General features: G+C 40.9%; 1 protein-coding gene across 2 annotated transcripts in view; it reads right to left on the bottom strand.

Annotated features, from left to right (window-relative positions):
* Positions 1-14924, bottom strand: part of RPS6KA2 (ribosomal protein S6 kinase A2) — a 312524-nt gene that overhangs the window by 63357 nt on the left and 234243 nt on the right. For both annotated transcript variants that reach the window (XM_059835897.1, XM_059835896.1), the window contains 3 exons: positions 10173-10253; positions 9291-9370; positions 6053-6159 (listed from right to left, as the gene is read on the bottom strand). In XM_059835897.1, coding sequence (XP_059691880.1) covers positions 6053-6159; positions 9291-9370; positions 10173-10253 — 268 coding nt within the window. The remainder of the gene's footprint in view (positions 1-6052; positions 6160-9290; positions 9371-10172; positions 10254-14924) is intronic.

Raw genomic sequence — 14924 nt, 5'->3', positions numbered from 1 at the left:
TTCAGGAAGCCCCTGTGAACAACAATGCAATTCAAAGGTTGTGGGATTTTCCCCAGAAACATCGATTTTATGTTTCATGTATTTCCTATTGAAAATCCACGCTGCTTTTCCATGTATACAATATATCTTTTTCATACCGCTGCCCTCATTAGAGGGTTCATACCTTACCCTCACTAAAGGGATGGAGGCAATACCAACGCAGCTATCAGACTGATAATACTTAGGTTAAGTGAGCCAGAAGCATACAACAGACTTTTTCACATTGAATGCTTGCATGAGCAGCAAAATGAACGGATCCTGGTTTCCTAGGGATGTGTATCCTATATGCCCTAAAATTTGACCTACAGTTCCCTCCTCTGTCTCATGTTCCCTCATCACCCTTATAACAGTGCCCTCAGCTGCCTGCAGCTTCCCCTGTGGCCCCTGGCAGCACCCTTTGGACAGCTGGGTGTTTCCATATTTGCCATCTGCCAACACATGCAATGCTGTGGTTATGAGCTGAAAATTACATTTGATGTAAAAAGAAAATAATATGCCAACAGTGAGAAAAAGATAACTCTTGCACTGAATTAGCTCAGAGTGACATTAAGAAGCAGAGAACAATCTACCTGCTTCTAAGCATCTGAATTACAACAAATGGTTTTCCTTTGACTGTAGAAGCAAACTTACTCTCTGATCATACTTTCTGTCTTCTCTTTTTACCTTTATCACTTTACAGTTCTTTTTTATCCCACATTGTCAGTAGTAGAAAATCTGTTGTGACAATCACAATTACTTTAGCTATGGTTTGCAGGATCAGCTAATCTGAAATAAGCTAGTATCATTTTGCAGAAGAGAAAAAAGAATCAGAAATTGTTAATATTATCCAGACTAGAGAAAAATCTTTCTTCTAAATCAATGTGTTGAAATGATGAAGAAACAAAAGTAGACTACTTTAAAATGTTTAACTAGACTACAATCCCATTGACTGATAACCTTTCACTAGGAGATTTTTCCTTTTTATTTGTTCAGTTTAAGGTTTGAGTGTGTTTACAGGATACTGTCATTGTCAACCTCTTCTTTATTTCAAAACAATAACAACATTTTAGCCTCAGGATGGTCTCACAAACATTCAAACTGCTTTCACCGACCTCAGTTTAAAAGTACGCCTTGAGAAAATAAAGGCTGAAAACCTCTATGTTAGAGGCTGGGCAGCTAAGCTAGTAGCAGGGGAATGACGTACTCCAAGTTACAGACGAAGCTCATAGTAGAGCTAGGACTGCAACCTCCTTAGTAGGTTCTTTTCTGCAACTTTACCACAGGGATAAAGAGTCTTTGTTACTAGTTGTTGAGATTACTTTACAGTGACCCTTAAATGAAGGCCCTAGCAATTCTTTCCTGTTTCTGTCTCTCTTTCTCTTTATTTTTAATTTCAGTCATGTCTTTTAGGCTTCACTTTGAACTCCAATATACCCAAATCATCGTGAAGTTCTGCCAAATCTATTAAAGCTGGAACTCTGGGGTTTTTTTTTTTTATGATTTAAGTTTCTTTCCAAGTCAGCTCAGTTGTGCAGAAAATTCAACCCACGCTTTATGTTTTACAGGAATTGTAGCCAAAATTTCAGGTTGGAAAGAAAACCTGAAACTTCATAAAGGGTATTTAATTTGATTGCAGGCTTTGTTATGAAAGTACCAGATAGAGTGAAGTATTCAAATATCTCCCAACGAGATGAAGATTCTCACAAACTGTCCACCTTTTGTGACATTTCAGTGTTTGCATGACCCTGTAATATCTCACCATGCTGAACAGTCTTATGCCAAACTCATCTCTGCTGTAGCTTCATTGACATCATCAAGTCCCAAAAAGGGACAGCTTACTTCGATGGAAGATGCTGATTATTTTCCACCAAGTCTTTGTCCTTTACTGATTCTCAGATCTTCCCTCTCTAGAGAGGGCAGCTACATTCATGAATGAATTGCCATGGTTTACAACATGGTGCATTAAGTGGTTTGGGGTTTTTTGATATAGTTCAACAATTCGGGAGTTGTTATATGAGCAGTTGTATGACCTGTCCCTTGTACGGACAGCTGAAGGCACTACAGTCTAAACCACTCCTTGTTAAAGCCTCTACAACAGAACTGTATCAAGGTGCATCTGGGCACCTGGAGTTAGCAAAGGCAAAAATAAATGTAAAAATCTGTACATTCTCAAAAGGTAGAGTTACTTTTAAGTCACTCATACCCTTAAACCACAACATAAGAAATAACATATGCATCATATACTACTTGATAATAAGTTCCCATTTTTCTAGTTCCATATAGCCATTATTTAATAGCTTGATCCTGCAGTTTTTAAACAGAAACATGCCGCACCATGTAAGTAACACCACCGGTTTCAGTGTGACTGAACAGTACCTTGTTCCACAAGGGATGCCACTGAAACCATCAATACAACTCAAGGAGAAGAATTTGGCTGCAACATTTTAAGGGAAAAAGCATCTGCTTGTTCTAAACAAGACTTTAACCAGAAAACTCAATTGCTTGCCTTTTTGAAATAAGTACAGCTAACTTTATAACAACTCCCAGAGTATATATTCTGCTTGCACTTAAAATTAATTCATAGCTTTGAACAGTTAATATGGATTTTTGCTAGGGAATCTTAAAAAAATGCCGAACCTTGAATTTTAACGTACTGAGGGTTCTTTCAAGTGGTCTGAACAGTGCTATTTTCTAACTAGTCTTCTCTGACATAAACGATTCTGATGAACTTCCTTTTAGGATACTTAACAGAACTGACTGATGCAATCTGAAACCTATTAGCAGTTACTTTTGGGAGCTTCTGGAGGACAGCAAAAGCACTGAACAATGAAAGAAGGTCAAATGCAGTGACTATCTTTTAACAAAGGGGAAGAGAGAGAATTGCAAAATTACAAACTAATTAATTTATCTCCGGTTCTGCAAATCTGACAGAGTAAACCTTGTGCTCTAATCAGACTGGTAATGCTTCTCCCGAAGACGAGGGTGTAATTCTGTACACTCAAAGGAGATATGGATCAAGAGAAACCAAAGGGGAGGAATGAGAATGACTGAACACCCAGAAAGACTGACTGGTGAAGAAGAGTTTGGTAGCTGGACTGTTTAGGGTACAGAAGAGAGGTATGAGGACACGGACATGCTTGCAATCCCCTGAGGCTGATGCTGAGAGCAGAACGAGCTGGCTGGGGAGTCTAGGAGGACAGGCCAAGGAGCAAAGGCCTGCAACTGCAGCAAAGAAATTTCAAATTAGGTATTGGGAGCAACATTCTAGATGTACAACTGGTGGAGCACTGCCAAGAGGCCTCCTCTGGAGACCGTGGAGTCTCCACCAGCTATTTTAAGAATAAGTTAGCAACACATCTGTAATGACCTTGATGTATTTGACCCTTCTCAGAGGCAAGGGGAGGATGAGACTATCCTGGGACGGTCCTAAATTTCTTTTATCGTCTTATTTAGAGAGCTATCCTTTCCCAGATGTAACTTAAAAATATAGCACTTTTTACCTTCAGAATGAATTTTTTTTTCTGCTGTACCTGTTTTTTTACTCTAAACCTAAAGTTCCAGTGAAATCATAGGCTGTCTTGCTCTGCTGTCCTAGGCATGTCTACACATAGGCTTTGCACTTACAAAGTTGTTTTTAAAGGATATGGTTTTCAATCAAACCGACACCTTGATTTATCCCCAGGTATGAACTTCAGTTATACCAGTCTGGGTCATTCCCTTTCCTGTACAACAGTAGTTATATTCATGTAAAGTAATTTTATACTATGACAGTTGTATCCAGATTCAACAGTACCACTGGTATCTATTTAACTATACATCAAAGAACATAAACCATACATTCAAAAGTTAGGAAATACCAGAATGAGGGCTGCCACCTTAACTTTACACAGTGATCTCACTGTATAAAGGTCTTTAATTACATGATGATGCTTTTTGTTTTCATCCAGAGAACTCTTGCCTCAGTTGGCAGAACAGATAATATACTCAGGGATTTTAGCAGAGTGGTACAGTGAAGGGGACAGCTGGCTGGTCTCAGCTCAGATGAAAATGCACAGGGAACTGGGCTCCATCTTTGCCTTTTTGACATGTTTCTGTGTGACAATGGCAAATCAGTGACACCTTCCTTTCTTTGGTGAGCTCTGGTTTCTCAATTCACTGATCCCTGATTTAAGACACTGCAGTTTGGTCTGCAGAAATTTTAAGTGCTCTCACTTGCAACTGAAGCCAGTGAGGGATGTGCTTTGAAACGCAAAGTGACACATAATGCTGAGAACTCTGAAAAATCAGGCTCTCAGTATCTCAAATACAGTGAATAGTTTTGACATGCACTTAATTTTCCTCTTGGTTTCTAACTTCTCCTAAAGCAAAAAATTACGGCTTGTGCCTATAAATGTAACAGCACCATGACTTGCATTTGAATATACAGGGTCGTATTTGGATACCTTCTAATAGCAGCTTCATATATCATGTGTTAGCTTGAAAAACGGCTTCATCTAACACCAGAAAGAAAAGTAGTGCGTGATTCATACTAATGCTCACTAGAAACAAAGTTTAAAACTGAAAACCTGTAATTGGAGTTATTCTATTAAGTATACGTTTGTTGATGCTGAATGAATAAAATAGCAATTGAGAACGAAGTTGAAACTGAAGAGCTACCGGCAGACGATGCAACAGCACGTGGCAGTGGCAGCTATGGTGTGACCACTGCCTACCTGTATATCATACCGTGTAACAAACTGGTACCTTTACCCCTCCAGTGGTTTAATTTGGAGGATGACTTCCTGTATTTGCCAAAGACTCTGTTTTTCAGTTTTGATTGCATAAGCAGGCAAGACTGGAAATTTTGGTCACCTGCAAAAGGGTCTCTAGCCCAAAGGACTGAGAGCGCTGGTTACGTAGATCTGTATGAATTCATACAGTACCACTGCTATTACTGCTGTAACCAAAACATAAAATTGAATTTAAAGTTTAAATCACGTAGTACTGTGTTGTAGATAAACAGTCTCCTCCCCTTCAACTTCTCACCTACAAAATTCACCTTCCATTACTCTTGATTGGTTTCTTATTTTGGTTTCTTATTTTGGTTTCTTATTTTGTCCATGAGCATGAAAGCAATAGCACTCCATTTTCAAGAAAGAGCTGCATGTTTTTGAACTTCATGTCACAGAGCTGCTCTGCTGTTATACTTTGGGACTGTAAACAACAGCCAAACAGACTGCTGTCAGTGGTCATCTTTTTTAAATGACAGTGACCATTACATTAAAAAGGCTGGTAACTTTGAAATGTTGCAGCCTGTTTTATTGGAGCCGGCACAGAAGATGCAGGCAAAGCACCAGGCAAGTGGCACGGAATAAAAACAATATCACATCACTCCCAGTGATGGCACTGAGGGTGTAATTTAGTCTATTGACGTACTGCAAAGAAAAAAGAGAAAGGAAAAACCTCCATAGCAGCACATAACAATAGAAAATAGCTGCAAATGTAAGTGGGAATAATTCTTGGGAAAATATTTTGGATCATAAATAAAAGTATTTGTAAAATCCTGATTATCATGTCTCTCGTGAGCTAATATCCACGCTAGTTTTCAGAGATGCTAATTTTAATTTAAACAATGGCTACAATAAAACTGAACGGTGCCACAACATATTTTGTATGAGCTGGAAGTGGAGTTGCTTTGAGCAGTTTATACCACACCAAGGGGAAGGCCAGATTAAATGCTGCAAATGGACAACAGTACTACTGAAGTCAAACGCACAGACAACTGAATCCCATGCTGAGAGCATTCACTAAATTGAAGGCCAGGCACACAGGGGCCACATCATACTGGAACAGAGTCAAAGTATTTGGCCTCGTGCTAAAATCATACAATAGGAAGACCCTACTCCTGATGGTGAGGGTCTCATGTATGGAGTCTCACATACAAGAAGGAAGGCAGAGCCTCTGGCACTTTTTGATTTACTAGCATGACAAGGAGCAGAAACAATCTAAAAGCTCATATATTTATGTTTTGGTTCACTCTTTCTCATTAACTTACTTTTCTGGTTTTAGATCCCTGTAAATAATTCCAAGACCGTGGAGGTGGTCTAACGCCAAGGCCAGCTCAGCTAAGTAGAACTTGACATCCTCTTCTGTAAACATCACCTAGAGAGAAAAACACATCTATTTACTGGACAGTGGTGGGCTGGTTTGCGTTAAACAGACATGGGGAAGGAATTGCCTAACCCGGGAATGCTGGAAGGACCATCATATCAGGTTAAATTTTCCATAATTTGTCTGAGCTGACATTAACGATCCTTACCAGATTCTCCTCATAAAAGAAAACTTGATCTCTCCAGTACTTCTGTTCCTTAAGACATGCTGCTTTCATTTGTCTGTTTGATCTGTTTAGATGACATCATGTCACAATAACATGAATAAGGTTCTAATTCGTTAGCCTTTGGAAATGAATGGCAAAATTCAATGTGTTCAGTGCAGCCCTTATTGCTTTCATATCTCTTAATTTGCTAGAATCTTGGCATTTCGTTACCAAATTCCCACAAAATAATAACGGGTAACCTCTTTGGGGAAGTGAAATGCTTCTTATTTTAGAAACCAAAACACATTTAGTTGTCAAACATGAGCAGAATACACAGCATGAAGAGACTCAGAGATGGCTTTAAACCCCTGTGCATCGAGAGTTCAAGGAATCTCAGTACAAATGCCCTAAGTAATGATGTGCTGTCTAACATCCAGGGCCTGATGAGGTCTAAACTGAGGGCAGTTGTTTCCTTTCTATAGGTGATATGGCTACTCCTCACACTGAAAGCTCTGTTTTAGGTGGCAAGAAACTCCTTCAACTGAAAAAACATTAAACTCAGAAAAATTGAGCTAAGATGATAAGAAACCTCTTTGGTTCAACTTTCATTGTATCCCAGATGATATTAACTTCTCTTTAATTAAATTTCAATATGTACAGCAATAATAATGCAGAAAGAGAGGCTGATATATTGCATAGGCAATTGTGAATACTATGTATGACAGAAGTAAAATGAGTCAGCTCAATAAAAATTTACATGTGATATGTAAATGTAAATATCTACGGTAAAAGTTGCCGAGCTTATTTTTAAAATTAAGTCTCTGCTCTTGGAAAGGGGCAGCCACAATACTTGAGCACTCTGAGAAGCTGTGGAAGGCTGAGAGCAAAAAGAGGATTCACAGAACAGATGTCACATAATCTAATTAAGAGTATCACTGAAAAGGCTAGAAAGAAAAAGGATACATAAATAAAAACTCTGACTAAAAATTTAATTGGTCTGAACATAAAAATTGCATTAATTATCAAAATAAATTTAAATTATTTATAAGGTTTAAAATAAATAATGTAGGCAAGCGATGAAATCAATAGAATCAGAGAAAATCTAATCTACACAGATACACCCAGCTAAAGTCAGACATCTCAGAAAGACAGAGCAAGAGAGAGACAAGCTTTGCATGCACACATGCTATAGTATACAGGATCTGACTGAAAGTCCACTGAAATTAGTACCCTTGGACCAAGCCCGTAATTAACAAATTGCACGCAAGTTCTCCCATAGGTCTTCCTTTGCCATACCTTGCTACTACTAAACAGCTGCAAAGTGTAAGTAGACAAGATGAGCTGCAAACACTGAAAAAAGCAGTATGTATAAAAGGACTCTCACGTTAAGAGGACTCATTCTTGATGGTATAGAGCAGAGAAATCAGCAGATTGCATTGGAAAAGCTTTGGGGAAAATGTGGCGTTTTAAAGGAGTACAAAATCTGAGCTGTTCTCCTTCACTTTTGAGTTCCCTAACTGTGCAGAACGTATAGCTGCCCTCTGTAGGCAAGAATCGCTTTTTCTCTGTTCTCCCATGAAACTGGAGAGGCCCTTGCTAAGACAGCACACTGCGTCACTAACAAAGCCTGATTTCACGACAAACAGCAGAAGGATATTTTTATTTTCTTTAATCTTTTTCCTTATATTAAAAACAACTGCTGCCATGTACTAAGTACTTATACGAGTATCAGTACTCGGCAGTGTAACCTGTTGGCTCATGTCTTCTCGCATTAGCAAACAAGCCTTGAAAGCAAATACTTGGGCTCATGCGCATGCTTGGGCAGCATGCAGCATGTCACTGAACCAGGAATCAGGTGGGAACAAAAAAAGCTAGAGAACGTTTGAATGAAAGTACTGTTTTCACAGCTTTTTTTAGTCCGTCAGTAACTCCCCAAATCAAGAAGAGCAAACAGGGCTTCCTCTCAAGGTGCCATTTCAAAGGTCCCTATTTCATCTTTAGAGATTGTGTGGTAGGTGGTTTCTGGCACCCCTGTCCCCACAGCCTGGAAAGAGACCAAGGGCTGGGGTCATCATGCTGGTGACAGAGAATGCCAGGGCGCAGACAAGCCCCCGGGGGTGGCAGGGCTGCCTCGCCGGAGCCTCCCGTACCGCCTGCAGGACTCTCTGAGGCTAAATGCAGGAGGATGCGCTGCTTCAAGCGGGCTTGAAGAGGCACTTGGAGACGCAGGGAAGCGCTAAATGAACCTAGAAAACCTGCCGCTGCCGCTCTCTAAGGGCATTAGCGAGACTCGAGTTTGGACCGTTTCCTGGCTGCCTTTTTCTCCAACAGTGGGGCAGGAGCTGCGGAGGGCAGGGAAGGGATGGGAGCCCAGGGAGGTGATGGAAGCAGCAGCTGCCCCCAGGCAGGCAGGAGGAGAGCTGGTGAGGGGTCTGACAGCCAACCTCCAAGCCCTGGGGCAGCGTGCGGCCTCTGACCTGCTCCCAGCAGCTGCTGCAGGAGAGGCTCTTTGCCCGCTCCCCGGCTGACGCCCCGCTGCCTGCACGCTTGCTGCAGGGCTCGGCCCCTGACCTACGGCCATCTCTTCTGTCTGCTGGCAGCGGTTGTGATTTTCCAGCAGTTCTCTGCCCATGTCCTGGGCAAAACGTATTGAGGATTGATTTCTCAGACTGTTTCTCATCACGTCCAAGATATATTTTGTGAGCAATGAGTCTGGGGCTGTTTTGCTATGGGAATGGCTTAGTAGTGGTGCAGTTTTCTCCAACAGTGATGCTTACATGCTATCTGCTGCAATACCTATATGGCATAATTCAAATACAATTATTAAGAACACACTTAAAGATGCAAGATGATACAGCTCTTTTACATATATATAGCAGGACTATTCCCAAGGCCATTTTTCATTCCCACTAATTTAATCCAAGTTCCAGAAATCAGGACAGTCTTCCATTTCTAAAGTTAAAATCTGTCAGCTTACCTCTTTGGAGAGTCTTGTGAAAAGGTCCCCTCCCCGCAGGAAATCTAGTATTAGATACAACTTTCCCTCTGTTTGAAATGCTGCATTAGAAAAGGATGGAGATGTTGGAAGTTTGATCAAGATAAAGTCTCCAAAGAATTAATCGTGTTGACTAGCAGTGTATCATTCATGCTATTAGCCTCCCCGTCTTTCAGCACTTTGAGAAGAGAATAATTTAATTTCTTTATAGAACTAAGCAATTGAGCTTAGACTATGGGAAAAAATGGCATCAGCTGAGAGACAATGATGTATTACTAATACATTCTTTTCTATGCTAAGCACCTATGAATTAATATTGCTTTCCATTGCACAAGATACCAGGAGTCACTGAGGGCTGGGCATAGAGAGAAGATCCCCAGTTTGTGTGAGGGGAGAGCCCACACTATCGAAAATGTCCTCAGAAGACCCTTTATGGTAATAACAGGGCTTCTCACGGAGCTGGTGAGGCAGAGGAAGGCAACTCCAGCAAGATACCACATTCATATACACACATATACAAATTTGGACTGGTGCTGATTATTAAAAATAGTTTTTATTTAGATTCTTTGGTTTTCTAAATGATACCTGATAGCAGGTAAGGGGTTTGGCAGATATACACTCACCAGCTACCCCACCACCACAATCTATCACGTTAGACTTTATGATGGAGGAATGGCTAAAACCGACTTATACTGAAATCCTCCTTTGGCATAAATGAAGAATTTCACACAGGTAGCCTCTATGATTTTGTTAGAGACAGAGTCGTAAGTAGGCAGGGGGTATCTGTATGAAATTATAACACGTCTAGCTACAATTCCCCAACCAATTTAAGAACAAACATGAATTATATTTTATTATAGTTACCATAATGAAGCTTGACTATGAAAGGATGATTCACTTCTGCCAAAATATCTCTCTCCATTTTTGATCGTACCCGATCCCGAACTATAAAGAAAGAACAATAAGATCAGCCACATGTTAAGAGGCAGCATGGTCACTGGATACAGCACTGGAATGAGGTTCAGGTGATTTGGATTCTGCTTCTCACTCTTCTGATGGCTTGTGGTGTGACCTTTGGCATATCACACCACTCTGGTGTCCCCTTTTTCTGCCTGTCTTGTCTATGCAAAGAGTAAGATCTTCAGGAAGGCACCCTGTCTTCCTCTGTAGAGAACTGCCCTAACTGAAAGGACTACAGTATTACAAACAACAGGAATGTGATTATGCTTTGCAAAAGAGAATGTTAATGTGAAAATTAAAACTATAGAAAATTAGTAACTCTGACTCATTTAAGATTAAACAGAATGTACCAGTCCCAGAGCTTGTTGGGTTAACCTTGTGCAAATTAACTTCTTGTATTGTGTTGATGCTAGCAGTGTTTATGAGATATCACTGAATAGCACTCTCTGGAAGTAAGTTATATAAAGTATTTTTAGGTTCCAATAAACCACCCAAACAATCTGTAATAAAGAAAAAGGGCTGATCAAAAATAGTAAAAAACTATTTTTATGTGTAGAGGTAAATGATTGTGTGACAGCAGTGAGAAAAACACTTCTTGCGGTTGAGACAAATAGAGTAAGAGAAAAAATAGTTATAGAGGTGAGCGGGGTTCAAACTAATCAAAACTGACACTGAAGATTTCATAGCAAAAACATTTAGCAGAATGTTCAGACACTGAGGAGTATTCAAGTCCCCACGTTATCAGCTCTTGACCTTACAGATTAATTTTTCAGTCAATCAAAATTTTACTAATTCCATAATGAAAGCATTGAAATTTTCTTCTTTCTCTGCGTTACACAATGCCAATATGCTTTTCAGCTGAAATCATCTACAAGGAATGTTATGAGGCTATTTTAGGTGGTAAAGCCTAAGATCTCAGTGAGATTCTGTCATCACCTGCATGTGTCGTAGATCTGCTGAGAAGCTGAGTACTCTCAACACCCAAGTAATGAACATGCCATAATGAAACCACATATTCTGTTGCTGTACTTCAAAAATTGGTGAACAGAACTAGGTCCAAAATAGCTGATCTGAAAACCTTAAATAAGAGTGGAAGGACACTTGGATTTCTTGCTATTTTGATGCTTTACTTAGGTCAATAGTGATGTAAGCTTTACTAGCTCACTCAACCTTATGGCTAAAAATCAAAACAAAGGGAATCTCAGAATCTTAATCTTATGAGTAAAAATCACACATCATACACTCACAAAATGCTTAGCCTATATGAAGGCAGAGTATTTCTCATGCTGTATATCAGCGATGCTCCCTGGCAGGAATTCTTGTTGGACAGGTGGGCATTGCTGAACACTCTACGTGGGATATTTCCCTTTAATTTCCCATTAAGCTTGGTTAGATAGCCTAATAAAGTGCTTCTCTGCACTCACACTGCACAGGCGTGAGAACAGGCTGGCAGAACGGCAGTGCACCCTCCTGTCCCCATCGTTTCAACTCCTGAACGGGTGAAGGCAGAGCTGTGCAGCCAGGCACTTTGCCGAAGCCCCCTGCGCTGCGCCCTGCTCACTGCTGTGGAGGCACTGCTCTGGTGGTTACAGGCTGTGGACCTGTCAGGCTGCCACCCTGTCACCCTCCTCCCCGCATGTATACAGCATGCCTAGAGGCACACAGACATTAAAGAAAAGGCTACGCCACCACAGAGAACACCTCAATCTCTGGAGCCGTGGCCCTGTAACCGCTCTGAACCTAGTCTCCTCCACAGCTGCTCTAATCACCACCTTCACAGTGGCTGCCAAAAAAGAAAACTGGAACCTGTAATCAGGATTACAGCCTGGCACATGAGTTGGTGACCGGCCCTGCCCATCTTTCAGCATCAAATACGGCCTGATTTAAATGCTCTGAAGGCAGGAGGTACATAGGCCCAGATTTTTATGCAGCCCTACCACCAAAGAACCTATTAATCATGTTCTCTAGAAAGGCAAATCCACTTGGTTTCTCCCACTTTTATTTTTCTTACCCTATTACTTCCATATGCCTGGGCTGTGCCTGATTTTAATAGGTATGTGCATAGGTAGTGCCCCTAGAGGTATCTACCTGCTTGCACCAGCTTATGTACCACAGGGCACTGTCAGTTAGTTATTGTACCGTATGCTGCACATCCGTTGTCATGATATTTAATAAATATGCAAGGTTAAATTCCTTCTCCTTTGTGGTGTATTATTCATTCTGTCATAGCAGGAGGGAAGATTTATTTTCTTTTATTCCAGATACACCTAGAAATTCCCCTGCTCTTCTGTGCTCTTGTATTTTTGGGACTGGGGCAACGTGGGTCTGATATGCCTAAGGAAGGGTTTTAAGAAGAGATGGCACTTTGACATAACATTTCAACAGCATGAGGCTCTGGGTCTGTCTGACTCCTCCGTCATCTTCCAGGTATGGTGAGTGGGAAATTGCTTCTCTTCTGCTCTTTGGAGATTTTTTCCAGTATTCAGTGGTCCCAGTCTGCTCTCCTGAGGGAGTCTCCCTTCTAGTTCTTACATCCTGGCAGTCAGATAATTAGATTAATTTGCTCAAGCATGATCTGAATTAGTCCTGGCTGCTTATTCAGCCTGCTAGAGCCTGGCTATGGATGGACTCCTCCAGCAGCATGGGAAGAGATGGACACGGTCTGAATAGCTGCTGCAGTGCCAGGGATGATGAGGCCTGAACATTACAGATATTTTATTATACGCAGATGACCAAGCAAACACGTGTGTCTTTGCTTAGTCTCATTTGGGGATCAGTGAACGTGTACCACCATGAATTCCTCCACTCATTTCCAAAATAACGGGATCTCTGACAAGGACCTATTTCTATGGATTCCTTTCTGACTGAATCGCTTTTCTCTGATGGTCTTACCAAAGAGCTGCAAAACCAGCACTGGAGCTCAGTAGCCTCAGGGAAGACGACTGAGCGGCTCAGCTCAGCACCGCTCAGCACAGGGCTGGGCTTTCCCGGCACAGGTACCTGCCTGGTGCTGTGGAACAGCCTCTCCTTCTGCCCACCCCTTGGTAATGCCAAGGGGCATACATCAAAGGCACAGAGGAAAGTGCAAATAACTCAGCTCCCCCATCCTCGTTTTGACCACTTGCAGGGGTCTCAGTGCAGCACAGAGTGGGGAGCACAGGCAGCTTGGGCAAGTAACACTTACGCCAGATGTCTACCTCTATCATTAAAATGCTCAATGGAAACAGTGCTCATCTGCTAAACTCTTGCCCTTTCTACCCAGTACTGAATTCTGTTTGAAAGATGGGGTTTGCCATTTATCTTTAAATTATACCTCAGACAGAGGCAGAGGATGTGACCTGGAGCAATGAGCACAAAGTCATGAAGATTGTTTGCATAATCTTGGACAAATTAGCTATGCCTGAAATAACGCCTGGTGTCATGAGACAGAAGAGAACAGACTGGTGGAGTCTGTAACAGCGGAGGAAGCATCTGCTACCCTGAAATAAAAACAGTTCCCATTTCCAGGTATTAATGTGGTATGAAAGAGAAGTGGACGCAACTGAGGATACATGCAAATAAATAGAGCTTATCCACTTCTGTCTGTCTAGCTCTGAACATCAAAGAGGAGGATGTTACTGCTTACTTTATTTAACACTGAATGCTTAAGGAGAGGGTTTTATTTAAGTTATGAATTTTTACTTCTTGGGCTGTTTTAATTTTAATAAGCATGAAGTACAGAAGGGAAAGGGCAAAAGGGAAAAGTATATTCAGAGCATCTTCCAAGGAGAGAAAAAAAGTTCCTTCTCAATAATAGACTAGCTGAATAAGAAAATAAAACTGTAATCTTGCTTCCCTCTCTGAAGCTCTCATGATATCAACTTTGGTTGAGATTTAAATATGGAAATACAAATTAAATTTCAGCTAATGAACTTTCTTTTCCATATGTCTCACTTAAAAACTAAGAGTCAGTGCATCTCCGAGCTATGTACATTGTCAAGTAATGATGATCTAGGGACATCCCTTGATGTACATGCAATGACATCGTATCAGTTCAGCAGGATGTCAAGCCAACCCAATTCACTGTAATACTAATTAAAATTTATAGCTAATTCACCATAAGGGGAAAGTAACTTGTCATATATCTAGTGACTGGATAGCTGAGCTGAAGTCACAGCTCTGTGAAGGTAAACACCGTTCAGCCACTGGTTTCAGTGGAGCCAGAGTATTGCTTCTGGGATCTCTTTAGCCAAAGAATAGCTTCCAAACACTTTTATTTAATAGTATCCTTCTCACTGCTGCCCAAAGTAATTCTTATTTCTACAAGAAGAAAATTATCCTGAAGTTATCTTCTAAATTTGTGTGTAATACGTTGCTCGTCTTTTCTCTGTCTTTACCTGGAGTAAAAGTTGATGTTTCTACTTCAAGAGAAACAATTTTCAATTTAACTTGCAGTGCAGTTTTGTTTTTTGCATACAGATTTGGTGTTACAAGGCATGTGGATTTTACCTACAGCCTTGTTCAAGCTAACACAGGCATCAAATTTAAATTTCTATTAATTAAATTTTCAACTACCAAATAAAAATGAAATAGCTTTTCCTTCTGCCCTCCTCCCTGGGCTGAAACCCCCCTGGTGCCCTGCATGTGTCCCACAACACGCTTCCCTTGGTGCCAGCT

The sequence above is a fragment of the Gavia stellata genome, chromosome 2, assembly GCF_030936135.1.
Source record: "Gavia stellata isolate bGavSte3 chromosome 2, bGavSte3.hap2, whole genome shotgun sequence".
NCBI lineage: Eukaryota > Metazoa > Chordata > Aves > Gaviiformes > Gaviidae > Gavia > Gavia stellata.
This window is presented reverse-complemented; position numbering and strand designations above follow the sequence as displayed.